We start from the raw sequence: 19,226 nt of genomic DNA, 5'->3' as shown, positions 1-19,226 counted from the left end.
GTAAAGTTTTAATAATAGCTTCACTTTCATTTCTGATGAAGATGGTCAGTCCAGCAGGAATAACGTACAATTTATAAAATCTGTCATAAATAAACAATCCAGGATTCTTGGTTCCCCCTTGAGGTTGACTAAAAGAATTATTTGGATTGGATGGCTCTCCTGGAATGTCTCTCAGGGATCAAGTGACCTATGTATTGGTCATGTGGTCTGCTGATGGTGTATTTTCATAAAAGTTACACAGTTAGGTTTTTCTTTTTCTTCTAGGACTGACCATTTATTTTAGATTTAGGTAGGCTAAGAGATAATGCCCCTATTTTCCAAAATGACTGTCATCTTCAAGCTCTCAGTCCTAATGGAAGGAAAATTAGATAACTTGTCAAGACAACTGGGTCTCACACTTTTCACATTGCCCAGCTGCATATACTTAACCCCACCAGTCTGCTTGGTGAAAATAGAATTGGGATGTGCTAGAACATCAGGTAATGGAGGAACATGTGATTCACCCTTGTTTTTCCCTTGTGGCGGCTCTGATGAAGAAACCCAGGACTAGGACAGAGAACTGAAGCTTCCTTTCTTTGGTCCTGACAGCTAAACATATCAGATTGAAAGTATTTGCAGCTAAGAAGGCATTAGACATACTCACTTCAATGTAAAAAGAAATTCTGTGTCCTAAGCTGGTGCTTGCACAATATAATAGATCATATATAAAAGCTTTCCTTTTGTTCTCTTACCTTCTCCTCTTCTGCCCTGCAGGAATTTTCGCAAGCATTTACGGATGGTTGGAAGCCGCAGAATGAAAGCTCAGTGTAAGTAGTGAGCAAGAATGTTGAATGTTGACATTACATTGTGTGTCTGTATGGAATGGCTCTGTATATTATTATATATTCGTACCTAGGACTAAGCATAAGCTATGTTTCAATATAGCATAAAGCATGGCTATCATCCTTTAATATATACAACACATTCAGAGATTTATAGTTTTGAAGCAGTGAATCTCACATATACTGCAGGTGAATCTTCCAGGTTCATATGTTTTATTTTATTTTTAATTCATCACTGGTGAATAATTGATGATAGTCACCTAATTTTTTTAAATGTAGTTTGTCTCATTAAAAAGCACTCTACCAGTGCAGTGTTAGAGCCATGCATGTTCTATGCAACAGGCTACCTGTAGTTTGACCCCAGAATTTTCGGCTTCTGGAATAGATGAATATAATGAAGGGGTAGAGCAGTTTGTGAGATAATCAGTTGTTGTTCTGGTGTAATGTACAGGTTAGAGATGCACAATAATGAATAAAGACAGAGGAAAAATAAAGAATACATGTGGGACTTGAAAATAAACATCCAAAATGTTCTGTGAAGTCCATCATTACTAGAATTCTCGCTTCTCCATACACAGCTTTTGCTGACCGCAGAGAAAGGAGCTTCAGCCGGTCCTGGAGCGACCCCACCCCAGTCAAAGCAGACTCCATCCATGAATCCAAAGAAAGTAAGCACTGTGGTATTTAGGTATTTGCATGGCCTAAACACCGAAGCCTTTGTGCAACATATGAGCCATGGCCTCTGAGCTTTAGTATTGTACTAGCTGTTAAGTTTCTACCTATAGACAGTTATTGTCTTGGAAAACAAATGGCCCTCCCCCAAGGTGTATTATGTACATGAATTATATAAAAAGCAAGGGTGTTTTGTTCGGCTAAAAAGTAATCGATTTATATATTTATGTTTTTAAAAAGACAATCTTCATACATAATTACATGGTTTCAAATGGTTGCATCCATGACCCATCAAACACTCATGGGGTTTGAATGTCATATCTATACATAAAATAGCTACACAAAAAGCATTTCTGACCGTCGGCTTACTACAGTTCCTATACCCGACGTGTTTCGCCTTTCTTGGCTTCTCTTGGTGTGTGTTTGTGTGTGTGTGTGTGTGTGTGTGTGTGTGTGTATATATATATATATATATATATATATATATATATGTATTTAACAAGATGACAAATATAAACAACCTATAAATATAGTTTTATGGCTATATAGTTTCCTAGAGTCAGAAACTTAATTGCAAAATATCAAAACAACAATTTACAGTGGTTAAAATGGATAAAGCAATGGTTTTTCGTAATATATTCCTAAATTGTACTCTAAATCGCTTATGTCATCCATTAACATAATAATTGTTCAGTATGATGTGATGAAGGCAAAATAACTATTTACTAATCAAAAAATGGAGTTGACTTACTTTTGTGTAGAGGTTTCTCATAAGGCTATATATAATTGGTATATCTCTTAGACTGTGCCTGATAAAGGTAATGGAAAAAGTTTAGAGAACATATGTTTAACTGGTATGATTGGTTTCATAATTATATGTAAATACACTATAATAGTAGTAGTGTCACAGTTATTGAATAGTAATGAAATTACAGGATATGTAGTATATAATAGTACCTAATTAATCCCGGGTGGAAGTGGAATAAAGGCTAGTCCTCAACTTCTGTGTAAAATACAGGTAGGTATAATGATAGTGGATAGGAGGTTTCCTCTGTATAATGAATTGCCCTTTGAGGCGGGGTCTATAAATAAAAAATAGTTTGCAATAAGGTTAGATATATCTTGGGAAAAATAAAAGAGTCCCCAAAATGATTTATAGTTTATAAGAGTATATTATAACAATGACATTTTATACAATTCATTGTTATAATATTCCTCTATACCCACCTTTTGAGACATTGTAATTATGTTTCTGACTCTATGTATTGGAAACCATATAGCCCTAAAACTGAAGATACTATTCATAACTGAAGATGCTACATACTATATGTAGCAATTACAATATTTGATTGTAAACTTATGTGATTGTTATATACAACTTAATAGGATAATCACATATATTGTATTGTAATATATATATATATATATATATATATATATATTTACACATACATCTTATTTATATTTGTCATCTTGTGTAATTAATATAGACCATGTTCTTTATGCAATACTCCAAAGGAAACCAAGAAAGGCAAAACGCATCGGGTATAAGAACTGTAGTAAGCCGAAATGGTCATAAATACTTTTTGTGTATTGTAGCTATTTTATGTATAGATATGACATCCAAACCCCATGACTGTTCAATGGGTCATGGATGCAACAATTTAATACCATGTAATTATGTATAAAGATTGTCTTATTGAATACATAATTATAAATTTATGACTTTCTAGCCGAACAAAAACACCCTTCTTATTATTTTTCTCTAATTCTTGTACTAGCTGTTCTAAACTTCCCACCCTTCATGCCCACCCTATAATCCCTAAATTTCAAAACTTCTCCTCCTGACGTAATCACTTCTCACATAGGATTTGACTTATTAAAGCTCTCTAAGACTGGAGAGAATACACTTTCATCAGTGAACCTGGATGATCCAAAAAACCTGAAATGGGCGGAATTGAAAATATTTGCTAACAAATAGCAAATAACTTTAAGAAATCTATTCCAACAAAGCTTTAATAAATCTGGCTCATAAAATGTCCTCTTGTTTATCAGGCCATGACCTCCAAAACTCCTGCACAGCTCTGAATGAAGAGTGTGAGGATTTGAACTGGGAGGCTGAGAGAGAAATGGAAATTCTGTCCTGTGAAGGAGAAGATTTCATTCCACCCAAGATCATGGTAAGTGGAAGAAACAATTATCCCCACTAATACCGTTTATATTGTAAACTTTATATTACACATGTTACCAACATGTATTTGAAAACATATTTTCCTTGATAAATTATTAGTAACTGGTTCAGGCTTTCTGTGGGAGTACATGCCCTGTCATTTATTGGGCTGCAAAATGGGGTACCAAGGGGTCTTACAGGAGGAAGAGAAGTGTGTGTCATCAGGGATGTTCATTGTGGATTGCATATAGACGGGGCAGTGGCACACAGTCTGCAGAAAGATTGCCTAAAGGGAGTGAACAAATATATTTCCATGCACAGACATACATATTCACTATACCACTCACTAATGTCCTGTTGCACAGTATTTTCCTGTTTTATTTGCACACTGTACTTTTACAGTGCATTTAATGAGAGGAGACTTGGAAGATCTAAACACTAATCTATTCTCCTTTCAGCTAATATCATCCAAAGTTCCCAAAGCAGAATATATTCCAACCATAATAAGAAGAGATGACCCTTCCATCATTCCCATTCTCTATGTAAGAGTTCTTTACTTTGTATAATTTACCCAAAATGTGCCTTGTCTATTGTATATATCAGGGCCATGTCATACAGGTAATATATTCACAACAAATTCTTGCTAAGAAAATTATATTTCTTTATGGAATTGTTAACTTTCTAATTCTTGTAGCAATTTGTCACACAACAAATGAGTTCAGCAACCTTTCATATCAGCAACAGGAACACCAAAAACAATCATACCTTATATACTTTTATGTGGGGTAGTTACAATTTGCTATCTTATTCTATCCAGCAATACAGAATTAGCTGCAATTATTACCTGCTACAAAATCACCAGTGTGACATGGTCATTATGCTGTATGTGTTTTTTATTTTAGTGATGTTGCAAAACTATTCACAATCTATTCTAAAATAAAAACTCTTTATCACGTCTCGTAATCCTTGAAAGTTCAGCACTACCTATATTCTAGACAAAGAAAATGATTGAATGACATAGAGAATCTTTTATATGCATGCTGTCCAGTATATTCAAGGAGGTTTATTCTCTTCACCAAAAGTTTTACTGTTTTTGTTGGCCAGCTAGGTAAATTAAATGCATACTAAACCATGACCACAGACAGGAGTATCTCATCGATCCTGTTAAGATTCGATGTGAAACCTCGATTGTATATAGGGCATACACTTTTTTGAAAAGCAACATGCTCACAGTTCATTCCATTTTTCTTGTTTTTGTACATCATCCAGAAGTAATAAAATAGAAATATTTTTTTGCCTCAACAGTTGTTTTTTCTTCTATTTAACCTTTAAAAATTGATTTTAATGCTGAATAATTCTGCACGTATTGCAAGTATTTAAATGGTCAGTTTTCAGTACATATAAGAATTTATGCTGTACAGAACTATAAAACAGGCAGCAAACCAGCTTTAAATTAGCAGTTACATTTTATGCCTGTGTTTTATGCCTGCGAGATCACTTTCTATAAAGAAACCTGTTCTGAGAGAAATATATACTGCCATTATTGACCCAGAAATAGGCAAGCAGTTAGGCTAGAGGAAATTAGGCCATCATGATACAGCAATCAATAAATGGGAGAATTCTGAAGCCTTTGGATCAACATAACAGCCAGCCAACTCAAAAAGGAGATCCCAGCAATGGCAGCTTTCATGTTTTTCAGATCTTCCTTAACGCTAACCTAATTTCAAAGATGTTTTTTGCTTGACTGTCATGCTGATGTAATGACCTCAGTACTATCAGTCAGTTATATGGAGTAAGTATGCAGATCTGGACCTCTGGCTGACTTATGGTGGAAATATAGAAGCCAGAGATTGAAATCCTGTGACATTGTTAGGTGACGTTCAGCTGTGCTATCCCGTGTACATCTCTCATAACAAGTTCTCTTTAAAAAACAATTGTTCTGCTAACTGGAAAAAATGCCATCAGAATTTGGCTTTGTGGCTATTTCTAAACACCCAAGTACATCCACACTCCAACCTGCCCCTTCTCTTTTTGAAGTTAGCTTAAGCTTGTGTTCCAATTAATATACCTTTCATCTTTTGTTGTTTAGGATCATGAACACGCAACATTTGATGATATCTTGGGTACGTTGATTTACCCTTCTTGTATTCTGTTTTTGCATTGGGAGTAGTCTCAGTTTTTGATTTGTCCTTGCAAAGTTATTGGCTGTCAGTACTGTTTACTGTAAGCTTGCGTCAATTTGATGTAAAGCACGTTTTTCTCCTAAGGAGATTTGTTAGAAATTAGCTATAAATATGTATATAAGACCTCCGAAAGAATATTTTGGGGTTATCAGGACTTCATTATGCACTAGAATCAATTCACATACTTAACATGTAAAGTTGCAAAATGAGTTCTGATAATAATCAAATATGGCCTAGTGCCATGCAGTATCATCTTCAATGAGATTCACTCTCATTCAGCTTTTAATGGCAGCTTATGGCATTAGGTGTTTCTAGAAAAGTTATGATGTATTCTCCATTTATGAGCTTCATTACCATTAGAACTGGTGGTTCTGTTCACCACTGTAAAATGTCACATTCCACATCACTTTGATCCAGTGACATTGGTTACCAACACATTTAGGTCCTGATTTATTAAAGCTCTCCAAGGCAAGATACACTTTCACCAAATTAATACAATTCTTCAAATTAATTTGCTATTTGCTAGCAAATGTTTTGAATCCTGGACCAGATCCATTTTAGGTTTGCTGGATAAACCAGCTTCACTGGTTTATATCACATATTTTCTGTTCTCACTAAATATTCTTACTTGACATATGTATATTTTCCCCCACAGAGGAGATCGAGAAAAAGCTGAATGTATACAGGAAGGGCTGCAAAATCCGAGAGATGCTCATTTTCTGCCAGGTAACTGGTTTATAATTATGTATTAGACATTAAGTGGTAAAAACATACATAGTCTTGTGCAATATTGTGCATGGATTTTGTAAGAGCACACAGCAACTGGCATTTATTAAAAAGTCGCCTGCAATATCCTAAAAAGTATTCTTGTTATGTTATTACAAAAGCAACCTCGTTAATATTACTATTATAATTACCTATAAGCACCTGGCACTGTGAAAAAGTTGATTTTCTACCCTAGTGAGCAGAAAGGAGTCAGGAACATAAAGACCTATTGTAACAATAAACATCAGCAAACCATTCATTACAATTGATTAGAAAACATTTTCTCAAAAATACATATACATTCCCAATCTATATGTGTAGGTTGATGGAGCCGTTCTCACACAGTATGGTGTGGAAGACATACTATCCTGGTGTCAGGAAGGCCTCTTTAGTAGTTATACCAAGAACTTATCTTCCAAATTAATGTGTATCGGCTAACATCTAAACACTAAATCCAACAACAATCCATACCTATAATTATCAAAGAAGCCAAAGAAGTTCCTTCAGCAATCTTCTCTCTTCCTTGTTCCATTCTTCCAGGAATCCAGACAATATTTTTAGTATAGTCCAAAATGTTTCTCTAGTAATTTTTTCACTTCGCTGATGGTAAAATGGCTCCAGAGAAAAGAGAGTTGTAATAGTTAAATAGGTTTTAGGAAGAAACCAGGTCTTTGGGGCCCTGGAGCTGGCCAAGGGAGTGAAAGGGTGGGTTTTTGGCCCAACCCAACCCTGACTGGGAATATATATGCACTTGCACTCAGGTGCAAGAGAGAATGTGTGCTCAGCAAGAGGCTGACTGGTAAGTAATCCGCAAAAGGGATCCAGGCTTAGGAGAAAGCCAGAGGGATCCATGTTGAGAGAGAGAGCCAGAGGGATCCATGTCAGAGAGAGAGACAAAGGAATCCAGGCTGAGAAGAGAGCTAGATAGATCCATGTTGAGAGAGAGAGAGAGCCAGAGGGATCCATGTCAGAGAGAGAGGAACTGCTCACCGGAGAGGCTGAGGGCAGAGGATCAGCCATTGTGTGGCAGGCTGGGAGAGGCTTAGGAGGCAGCCCAGTTTATTCCCAGAGCTGTGGAGGAACAGAGCTCTGCCTTGCACCAAGAAAGTATGTAATGTGAGTGGACATGTTTTGTTTTATTTAAAGACTGCCTTGGACTGGTTTTGCTTTAAACTGCTGTGCTTTTGGGGTAATTAGAGAGGGACCACTACAGTGAGCGTATTTAGTTGCTCAGCCGAGCCATTTTGCTTTGTGTGTTAAAGTGCTATTAAATAGACAGGCAGTGCTATTAAATAAACAGACAGGAGCTTGAGTTCAACTGCAACTTTAAAATCTGCTGTCTGTCTCTCTGATATCTTTTGACCAGTTGCTACGGGCGATCTTACACTACATATAAAATAAGCACAGATTTGGTAAACGTTGTATAAAGGTAATATAAAAAAATACACAACACTGTTTGTTTGTTTTTTACCCACTATGCTTCCTTTACAGGGGGGACCTGGCTACCTCTACCTGTTAAAAAATAAAGTTGCAACTTTTGCCAAAGTGGAGAAAGAGGAGGATCTTATTCTGTAAGTTAAATATTATTACCTACTATGATTTTCTTATTTACTTCAACAGCTTTAGAATGCCCCAAATACTTAATTACTTCTCTCTATAAAACTTTGTAATATTTTCCTTTACTGTTAGATGAATCTGTCTGCAGAAAGGCTTAGTACAGAACAGTTCAGCAAAGTGTTTGTACATGAAATAGAACCATAGATAATTAATTCTTTCCGCTTCCTCACTGCTGTCTCAGCCAGAAATAAATGTTTCAGGTTAATGACGTAGGGAATGGAATGGTTTGCGCTCACCAAGTAATGCTTTGATGTATGAAGGGCAGACTGTGAAATGTGTTTGGCAATTTAAATGTTACTCAGCTGGAAATGATTATTTTATTGAAACATAGTTTTTATTTCATTATTACAGAGGCTTAAGCAGCTACAACATCCACAGTGTCATTTATAGTGATGGGCAAACGCAGGGGACAGCAAACTTTTTTGGCTACTAGGCCATTTTAGGAGGTCAAGAAGGCACACTAGGCCGGACTCTCTCCCGAGTCCCGTGCTGATGGCTTCGCCCCCACCAGGAACCCCCCAAAGGGAAATCCCTCTCCTCGCAATGCATATGGAGGAGAGGGAATGCCCCTGTAAGGAAATCCCTTTCCTCCACAATGCATAGGGAGGGGAGCAAATGTCCCCTTACCCCCGCATGAGGCTCTGGACCCGCGGGTTGCTGACTCCTGCCAGCCGAGACTAGGCCGGATCGACCAGGGGGGCGTTAGGCCAGAACAGACTACTGGCTAGGCCGTATCTGGCCTAAAGGCCAGAGTTTGCTGACCCCTGGGCAAACGATTCTTTGGTTCGCTTCGCTAATGCTTTTTAATGTTCACAAACCATTTTCTGTTGACCAATGTAAACAATTGCTGCCTGCCATGCTAGTAGACACGTTTCTAATATAAATAGTGGCAGTGTTCCCATTGGCTAGAGGTTGTAACAAGCAATCATTACAGACTTCTGCCCAGTTACTAATTCATACGGCAGGCAGCTTTCATTGGCTGGTTTGCAACTATTGGGAATGTTGCCTGCTGTCTGTATTAGCATTCAGTTCTTCGCAGCATTCCCTTATCAGACATATATTAAATTACTATTATAATAGGAAACATTCGCCCATAAGTTTGATAAAATGGTGTAAATCTTCAAACCCAAGATAGTGGTGAACAAAAGTTTGATTGGACCCTTGTTTGATTGGAAAATGTATTTTCCTAGGAAAACCTCTTGGGCAGTGTTGCTCAACCAGTGCTCCCTGGAAGCCTAGGTTTTCTCCAAAGGTTGATAGGGGTTCATTGAGCAATTTGTACTTCACAGGTCAGGTAACGATATGCACCCATTTCGGCTCTTTTTAATGAGACCTAATCTTCTATTTTTGCTTTTTTAGATTCTGGAGAAAGCTTAGCAGGTTGATGAGTAAAATCAACCCAGAACCGAATATATTACATATTATGGGGTGCTACGTTTTGGGGAACGCTAATGGTGAAAAGGTAGGACATTTCAAATAATGGCTTGTATAGAGACTGTTTAGGGTTAGGGACTGTTAGGGTTTAGGGTATAGGACTGTTAGAGTTATAATAAAAAATATGAATGGGTCCAACCTTGATTATTTGTACACTAACATGTTCCCAGACCCTTCATCTCTAAGCCTATCACAGCCTTGGCCATGTATAATATTGCATTAAAAAACATTACACAGTGCTGTGTACATTAGCTTTCTATCATGATCATATGAAATTCTAGAAAAAGTGTAGTTGACTGATTTTTCTGCTCAAAGTGGTCATATTCTGATTTATTAGCATAACCTGAATCCTATTAGCTTAGTGAATGCTCAAAAGTGTTTTATATGTAAATATATCTATATATTCATTTTTACATTAAGATCTCACTGCCGTAATTACACATTTCATGAGCACATAGTACCTATTACCACCCTCAGCTTTTTGGTACAGCTTTTCTTGTACATGTTAACAAAAATGTAGCTGGTAGGTGTCACACTTGGAGAAACAGGGCCATTAGGGAGCGCTACAGCTTGCACAAAGGTGGTGTGTGCCCTGAGAAAGGCCAAGGCGAAGAGTCTAAGCAGTAACCAGGTCTTCTCCAGAGCCCCTAGTGGTGAGGATGTTGCACTGCTGGTTACCCGCCAGGTTGCGGTCCTTGGTCACACCAGAGTGGGCAGGATGATACTCGGTACCAAATCACTAAGCAGAGGAATTGTCAAGGAAAGCCGGGGTCAAACCAGGCAACAAGCAAGAGAGGTCAGGTCACAAGCCAGGGGTCAAATACCCAGGATCCAGGAAATAGACACCAGTGACTCGGGCCTCTGGAGACACTAGGGGCACAGGAGACACTGGAAGCAACAGGAGGTACTGGTGACACAAGAATATCCACAGACAGAGAGGAACACTGGGACAGCAAAAGGAAATTGGCTGGGAACCGACTGGGCAACAAGGGGTTTATACAGAAGCTGGACAGAGTAAACACTAAATCAAGCAACAGGTGTACAAGAATTAGCTCATCAGCTCTAGGGGCTCGGCACTAGTGGAGACACGTTACACAAACGCTAAATGCTGTTTCTGAGCTAGCTAATATAGCCAAGGGTGATTTAGGGTGATTTAGAGACTATTTTCTGATTGGCTGGTGGGAGGGGCAATACTGATTAAATCTGGAAGAGCAAGCGTCCCCAGGCTTAGTACTGTAGGCATGCGCAAGTGTGGCAGTAGGTCAAAAGCCTCTCATAATAGACACAGCAAATGTGCAGATTTAATACAGAGATTTTAACAAAAAGGTCCTCAAGAGACCTTAAAAATATGCCAGGTGCTTCAACTCCCTTGCATCTACTAGACCGTTAAATAAAGGTTTTAGATGTAATTTTTCTTGGTTCCATTGGTGGTTTGAGTTAAATGTTTGTTTGTCTTTCAGCTTTTCCAGAGTCTGAAGAATCTAATGAGTCCACACAGGATTGAGTTCAGTTCCCCTCTGGAACTGTCGGCACAAGGTAAGGGTCATGGCTATCCTTATGTCCCATGACGATGTGGCTGCAGTGACTGACACATTAATTACATGTCCCCATCCCTCATGAAACCATTGCTGCACATTTCATTACAAACGTAAATATCTCAGAGGCTGAGGATAGCATCTGCTCAGAATTTTTAATTTTCCACTCAGATAATTAGACAGACTTGATTAAAATTTTCCCATGAGTAATTAAGATTAGCCACACTGCCCATGATTGTCACCCTCTTGGCAGATTTTACTTGTTTCCAAGATGGGGTGTTCAAATTATTCCAGAACTTGGCAGCACAAACTTGTAATTGCTGACCTTCCACAAAGAGATGATGATATAAAAAAATGTACAGAAGTGTCAATCTTCTTGGCTTTGAGAGTCTCAGCTGCTATGCTATGACTGTCTTCTCGAGTCTTTAAATAACAAGTGCAAGGGGCATTAACTGAGATCAACCAAATAGAGATGTTAATCCCTGTGTTCAGATTATGATAACCAGAAAAAAACTGAATTGTGACTGGTTGAAGCTGGTGTTTCTTGGTTCTCTTGACTTTTCTTCTTAACTACTAACACTGGCCCTTTTTCCTCCTTTCAGGAAAGCAATTAATTGAATCCTATTTCGATTTTCGATTATATCGCCTCTGGAAGACCCGTCAGCACTCCAAGTTGCTGGATTACGATGACATTTTATGATCCCAGTCCATGGTCATTTTAGGAGTACTTTTTTTGCCGCTTCCCAGGGGGCTGTCAGTCTGCTGGGACCTCCTTCTATAGAGAGCTAGAGACCAGAGTACGAAGATGTTAACTGAGCAGGCACTGTCTGCTTGCGAATTTGGGGTTATTTTACCTTGAACGTGAACCAGCCCAGGGCTTGGCAAGGCCAATTCCGATGACAGAGCGTAGAGAGGTTGAAGATAACACGTCTTCTTACTGAGCTTCATCTATTCAGGGCAAATACCAAGAAAACACAGAGAATCACTGGGTCCTCATAAGACTTAAGCTCAGGTTTATTTATTAAAAAAATGTTAACTATTCTTTCACTAGAAAGCAAGGATCCCATCTAGCCTTCAAAAACCACAGCAAACTTTTTTTTGTAGCAAACCCAGGTGACCTTTATTTCCTTCAGGCGGAGGATGACGAAGAACGCCAAGAACGAACACCGCAAATACTGTACAACTGGCGTTTGAAGCAGGAAGGCTGGACTGATTTGTTAATGTATTTATGGATATAGGTATATCTATATAATATATACATATATCTTATTAAGAGGTTTCTAGTAATTTTATGTGGGGTGGTTTAGGATACAAGTGCAATTTTTTTAAACAGCAATTAGCAAATTTATTTTTCTAAACGTGCAGAGGTTGAATAGGCTATTCTGCACCTTTGACAAAGCGGTACACTCCATACACAGTATTACACAGTTTTTTGTTGTCACCTAGATCACCAGCAAATATGTGTCGTTTGCCTGCTTTACCACCACTAGTAGTTTCCACACTGTGCTTCGTGTTACCAGTCGTACCTTGAATAACACCAACCGCTGACGATGAGTAACCCCACTCTTGTTTTGGAAGCTGTACTCTGCACACTTCCACATTCATCTAGCACCTTGCAATATAATAATATTATTATGTGACCATAGTAGGCTTCCGTATAATTATATATACAGTACACTTAGTGGTAAATGATAAATATTTACATATATAATTCATATATAGGCAACTAGCCATGTTATTGGTAAAGCCCATCTTTGAAGAGTGTCAGATTTTTCTCCTCTCTGGATGGGACCTCAGGTTGTGTATGTTATTGGTGTAGTTGTGAATTCTTTAAGCCAGGCAGGCAGTGTAGATCACCTGGATTCACAATGGATGTTTTTTTAATTACTATTGTGTATGTATTTACACAGCTAGATCTCGAGACGATCGCTGACTGCTGTAAAAATAGAATAATCGTGTTGTGGTTTGGGTGAAATGACTTTTTCATGGATGTATTGCCGATTTGTTATCATTACACATTGACTTAAACAGTAAAATCTTTCTGACTGCTCTTCTTTGCTTGATTTTGGGTCAGAAAGAGGCCATTAAATCATAGAATTCCACCTGCACACGTATTCATCTCAAATTCACGTCATCTGCATTATACTTGGTCTTGTGCTAACTAGAATTCAATTTGCCTTGTACATACTGAGGCCCCATGAATTTAAAAGGCCAGTGAACTGGGGTGAATCGGGGTCAGATGTTGATAAACCAGGAGTGTTATTGTATAATTTGTATTCCATTCAAGGCAAACTTGATCACAGAAGGCACTTTTTAAAAAACATGTGACTTCACTGGTCAAAGTCACTTTGGTGACTTAGCTGGTTTCCAGTCCAGGATTAATTTGAACAAGACTTATTGAAAGTGAATAATGTCTGTGTTTTATGATTTACCCCAGTATATGTCCCCCCATGTAAATAATCCTTATTTAATTTGGAAGCATCTTATAGGGGTCAATGTACAAGACACCTCTCTGGTAATTTTAATCAATTTTTTAATGTTTCTACATGTCTAAAATAGTCAGGAAATGTATACATAATGTATAATATAGAATATATACATAAAATATATATTATAGTATATTTATTATATATATATTAGAGTATATTTCTCCACACACGGGGGTCCCCTGCGACTTCTTTACTGGCAATGCAATAAGAAACTAGAACTAGGTTTGTTTTGCTGTATTTTAGAGCTGCACATGATTTATATTTATCTTCTATACCTTTCAGGCATATTGGTAGAGCTGGATTTTTTTTTCTAGTTATGTGTTTATAAACAATGTTTTAACCTTTTTATTTTCTCTGCTTTTACTTAATTTCAACTATTTCTCTGGAGGAAAACATATTAAAAAATGTCTGCTGTCATAGTTGTGATCTTTATTAAAAAAGGAAGTGTTTAAAAGGTAAACTAACAACATAAGAAATGAAAAGTATCCACCAGTTTTTGAAAAATCAGTAGTAAAATGGCTGGAAAAAGGGGACTTTTTATTATTAGGTTTTGGGGACTTTTAATTATTAGGTTTCTTAGTGTTTTAAAGCAAACCCAGAGCACTGAGAATATTGATTCATTGTATATATTGGAAGCTGCTACTCTAATTTTATTTGTTACTGCACACATTGCACATGCTTTTAAATGGTAAAATATTTTTATCAAGCTACACAATTCCATCATGTACAGACTTGCTGGCAAGTATCATATCACATAATACATACTGATTTAATTTTTCAAATTCTATTACCAATTATTGAAATCATGAAGTGTATGATTTGGATTAAAATTTGCAACATTTAAGCTGCGATTTCCTAAATTCTCCTTGTCCCCTTGGGCTAAATATACATAATAGGTACAAATTAGAAAATAAGCTTTGACTTTGAAAAAAATTAGTTTTTAAGGCAGCTGTTACCTTTTTTCTAAAAAGCTGTCATTTTCTATATATATTCTAAAAAAATGTATTTTGATTACAAATACATTGGTTGGCTTATTGTGTACCACAGTAAAGATATTAGATTGTAAACTCTTCATTCAACTACAATTGATCTAATTGTTTTGGTTTGTTTAATATATGTCAGGTTTAGTAAATTTGACCTTTTTATTAATGTATATTTTAACCTTCAGATTAAAATTAACTGCCATTTTATTAAATATAAGGAAGAAAAAATGGGTGTGGGTAATCTCTGAGGGAATAATTCCCTCACTTATAGTAATAGACATACCCATTGGAGCATGGGAATTGTAATCCCATTTTCTTTCCCTATGACAGTGATCATTAAAAAAACATAACGGGGATAGGGGAGGGGGAGGGTAGAGTTAGCAATAAACAGCTGATAAGAGTTCCGTAGTTTTCCTTCTCTGTCCATAACTAAAAATGTTTTATGGGGTTTAAACATTCATTTTTTTCAATTTTATAGATCCTCAGGGATCCTTTGGGTTGCAAATGTTTCTTTCTTGATGGAAATTTGGCTGATGCCACCTTGTAGGCAGTCGTAATCATGTAAAAAATCATTATCACTACATAATAGTTCCATAGTATTGCATTGCAGCACAAGAAATATTTTGTTGTCTCCTGACTAATGACCTGTGGGATGTTTGAGGCACATGTTTGTGCTTGCAGGAACACCATGCTGTGTGGGGTGGGTAGAGAGGGAGAGCATTCATATATGGAGGGCTCAATTACTGCTGGAAATAATTTCTTGTAATGCAGTCACATGACCAGTGACTGCACATGCTTTGGTTTTATGTTTCCTATATCATTCATGATAAAGAATACCAAAATATAAATCAGCTTGTGGACGCAGACATTCATTTCTGGTTGCTTATTAAAACCATATAGTAGAGCCTTAAGAATTTTTTATATGAAAATTGCAATAGATGAGCTGCAAGTGTTTTTTTTACATAACAAATTGCAGTTTTCCATTATTCCAGGAATGCATAGTCCATACCACCATCATATAGACATTTAATTACACCAATCAATATTTTGAACCATGCCATAAACTAGAACACTCTACATAAACAGATAAAACATCTCTAAAGTTTTACATTATAAAAAGTAAGTTTTTTTGCGGGTATATATGAATATGCCACTTTTGAATTGTGTAATGTTTAACAAAGAAATATATAGGCCAGTTTGCTGTAGTGAGTGTTACAGGTGATACACTGTACATACCTTTTTTGGATAGTCTGTAACAAACTTATAATGTAACTCCACAAAGTGCTTTTTTGATTTTAATCAAATAGCCCAGAGACAGATTTCTGCTTGACCCCATGGGCTAAGGACCGTCGTCTAAAGCCCACAACACATCTTACAGACCAGAATTAATAACATGGAGTCAGTCTGTCCATCCTCGGCTTTGGTGTGGCTTGTGTGGTGATCCCATTTTGCATAATATAAACTAAATCAAAATTTTGGAACTCCTCAAAATGGGCAAAAAGGTATTGCCAATAGAGTGCCTGAAAGATACCAAGAACTGTCAGGTGGTTTAACACTCTGAAACTGAAATCGGAATTTTAGATGGATCTCCTCAATTTAATGATTTGTAAAAAGGGGTCTGCACAAGACATATATCTTGGAGCAGCATATATATGTTGTTTGTATAAATGTTTCGTTTTCTGGCACTTCTCCCAGTCAACATTAGGAATAAAGAGGTTAGCTTCAATGATAAATGAGGAATTTTCCCTAATCTGCTCCTGCACAGTCTATGTATTGGAAGACACACCATTGACAAAGGTATCAGACACCATTGCAAGGAAAGTCAGACCAACTGATGATGAGAATTATCATTGTATCCAACACCGGTGTACATAGTGCACACTAGCCACACTGATGTGGAAGTGGCCTTATCTGTATATTGATTTTTAATGCTCCTTTCTTACATAATTTTACTTTGTAATCAGGCATATAAATTCTGTCATTTTACTGCAATGTTGCATAAGATACAATGGATGAGTTTCAAATATACTGTAGTATTGATATAATCGTCTGCAAGAAGTTGGTTTCTAGGTCTATGGTAATTATAGATATTCTGCAGTTGAAGAGTTTACTGTATAGTAGTAGTGAATGACATGTATAGAAGTATGTGAAGAAATGTACAGGGTTTTTTGAACAATACTTGTACAGAATAAAGTTAAACAATATTTAGAATAAATATATTGCTTAAGCACAAGTGCATGACTGTTAGAAGGAAAATGAACTGGATTTGTATGAGATTGCTCCATGTGTATATACAGTAGGGTACCTTGGAATTTAGATGTAGGATATCTGGAATAATATTGTTGTATGAATTGGTAAGAGTAAAAGGAGTGTTTTTTTCATGCAAGGTGTAATGGTAAAAACTCTGATAGGCTTTTGCTGTTTTTTATATTATCACAGGGAACTTTTGACTTTACTCCTCTCCTGGTGGCAGGAAAAATCCAGGAAAAATCTTCCTGAAAAGTGTATAGTAATAAAAAACAAGTAGAGAATCATCCAGGCTTTCAATGGGGGTCTAAACTAAAATAACAAATATTTTTGGCTGGAATTTTACTTTTTAGACACTGTCATCTACCCTTACCTGTAAAAGTGACATTGGGCCTGATTTATTTAAGTTCTTCAAAGATAGACTATTATGGGTAAACCTGGGTAATCCAGCAAACCTGGAATGGATTTTGTAAAAAGGAGTCGCTATTAATTGGCAAATATGGTCAACCCTGTCTGTTTTACAGTCTTAGAGAACTTTATTAAATCAGGCCCAATTTGTCTAAAAATATTTTCATACCCAAACTCCCTTACTCCCCTTACCAGCACTCCCTCGTGTTTGCTTCTTCCATAGCTGTATACAATACCTTGAATGCATCCTCCTTCCCTGTGACATTGCCTGGGTCCAGCAACCAACCAGTAGGCCTAATCACTGTCACATGACCAAGGAAGTGACATCACTGCTCTCCCAGGTTGCTGGTATCAGTCATTTAGGTGAGAAAGAGGAGGCACTGGTAAGGTGAGTTTAGGAGGGTCAGGGGGGGATTTACAAAGAAACTGGCACACTGCCCTGCTTGAGTCTCTTTAACAAAAATGCCTGCTTCCTTTTTTAGATAGGCCAGATAAATTATTAGTTTGTAACACATTTAAATACATGAATCTGGCTCCTTGTATAACACATTCTGAACATCCTTTCAAAAGAGGAAGGATAAGTGCAGGGAAAATACATGTACAGCTGCATCCAAAATGTGTACTAAAGCAAATTATTTGGGGTTACATAGTGAAGGAAATGTTGGCGTCCCTGCCTAATATCAATCTAAACTTTCTTCTCTGCCACTATTCTGTATATCATGTTGCAACTCCTGCATTGACATGATAAATTTGCTTCATTTTGATACCATATATGATAACTAATATGATCTGTAGGTTTATATTTTAACTGATCTGGATTTTCTGTATAGTGTAGCAAACCTTTTAAAAATTTTGTTTTTAACCTTTCCAAAGTGCAAAATAGCCATGTGTTTTTTTTTTTGGATGGCAGTGCAGTGATGTGTATTCCCACTGTCATTTTTTAATAAAAAAGAATATTCCCTCTGACCTTTGTATCTTTTTCCCGTGTTGCTGTATACAAATCACTATTATTATTCTGCACATTAAATAAATATTTAAAATGTAAATTTTTTAACTGTATGATCCGGAAAAGATTTGTAATTCTTCTAAGCTACTTAAGAAACCTGCCAGTGCTCTGCAGCAGAATTGTATTAAGAACACATCCCCAGCCTGCTGATTGGACAATGAAGAAACCACAACATGCTAATAAGTCACTGACTTTCTTCATATGTGCATGTAAGAGACCATGATTGGCTCATTGTGCTACTCCGCCCCCTTCCAGTCTGAGTGTTGTACAGGGGATTACAGGAGGCTGTACAGGGGATAACAGGAGGCTGAAACAGAAAACTCAATTCTGACATGAAAGTACACTTACAGGTCTGTTTATAAAGCAGTGAATATAATATTTGCTGAAATGTACTCCAGTAGAGAATTTTCTATGTCCATGAGTTTCAATGGCAGTAACTGATTCCCTTTTAAGTAATGATTTCCAGACGTAAGTGGGCCATAATTGGCATGTATGTTGTGCCTATTACTGCATTATGGCTACGCGGGTCACCATCACCACCCTCTTCAAGCTTCCAAAACACTCTCCCCAGTGCCTGAAAACACACTGTATTAGCAACACTTACTATTAATAACAATATTAATGAATTATCACTTTATACAAACATCAATTATATGCCAGGTTAAAGCCCAAGCATAAACATATTTTGGTGAATATGTGGTTTCTATTGCTGTCCATAACCCTAGTACCTGTGTTTCCCCGAAAATAAGACACTGTCTTATATTTTTTTTGGCTCCCAAAAACACACTAGGTCTTATTTTCAGGGTAGGTCTTATATTAGGGAATTTGGGTTATTTTTCAGGACTGTGTAGAGCTTCTACAGCCTACAAATACATGTAAAAAGACATGTCAAGACT

General features: G+C 37.0%; 1 protein-coding gene across 2 annotated transcripts in view; it reads left to right on the top strand.

Annotated features, from left to right (window-relative positions):
* NSMF (NMDA receptor synaptonuclear signaling and neuronal migration factor) overlaps positions 1–18,395 on the top strand; it is a 51,628-nt gene extending 33,233 nt beyond the window's left edge. For both annotated transcript variants that reach the window (XM_072431175.1, XM_072431174.1), the window contains 10 exons: positions 754–806; positions 1,400–1,489; positions 3,549–3,673; positions 4,122–4,205; positions 5,753–5,786; positions 6,502–6,572; positions 8,103–8,182; positions 9,588–9,690; positions 11,123–11,198; positions 11,800–18,395. In XM_072431175.1, coding sequence (XP_072287276.1) covers positions 754–806; positions 1,400–1,489; positions 3,549–3,673; positions 4,122–4,205; positions 5,753–5,786; positions 6,502–6,572; positions 8,103–8,182; positions 9,588–9,690; positions 11,123–11,198; positions 11,800–11,897 — 814 coding nt within the window. In that variant the 3' untranslated portion in view covers positions 11,898–18,395. The remainder of the gene's footprint in view (positions 1–753; positions 807–1,399; positions 1,490–3,548; positions 3,674–4,121; positions 4,206–5,752; positions 5,787–6,501; positions 6,573–8,102; positions 8,183–9,587; positions 9,691–11,122; positions 11,199–11,799) is intronic.
* Positions 18,396–19,226: the final 831 nt, after the last annotated feature.

The sequence above is a fragment of the Pyxicephalus adspersus genome, chromosome Z (genome assembly GCF_032062135.1).
Source record: "Pyxicephalus adspersus chromosome Z, UCB_Pads_2.0, whole genome shotgun sequence".
NCBI classification, from domain to species: Eukaryota; Metazoa; Chordata; class Amphibia; order Anura; family Pyxicephalidae; genus Pyxicephalus; species Pyxicephalus adspersus.
This window is presented reverse-complemented; position numbering and strand designations above follow the sequence as displayed.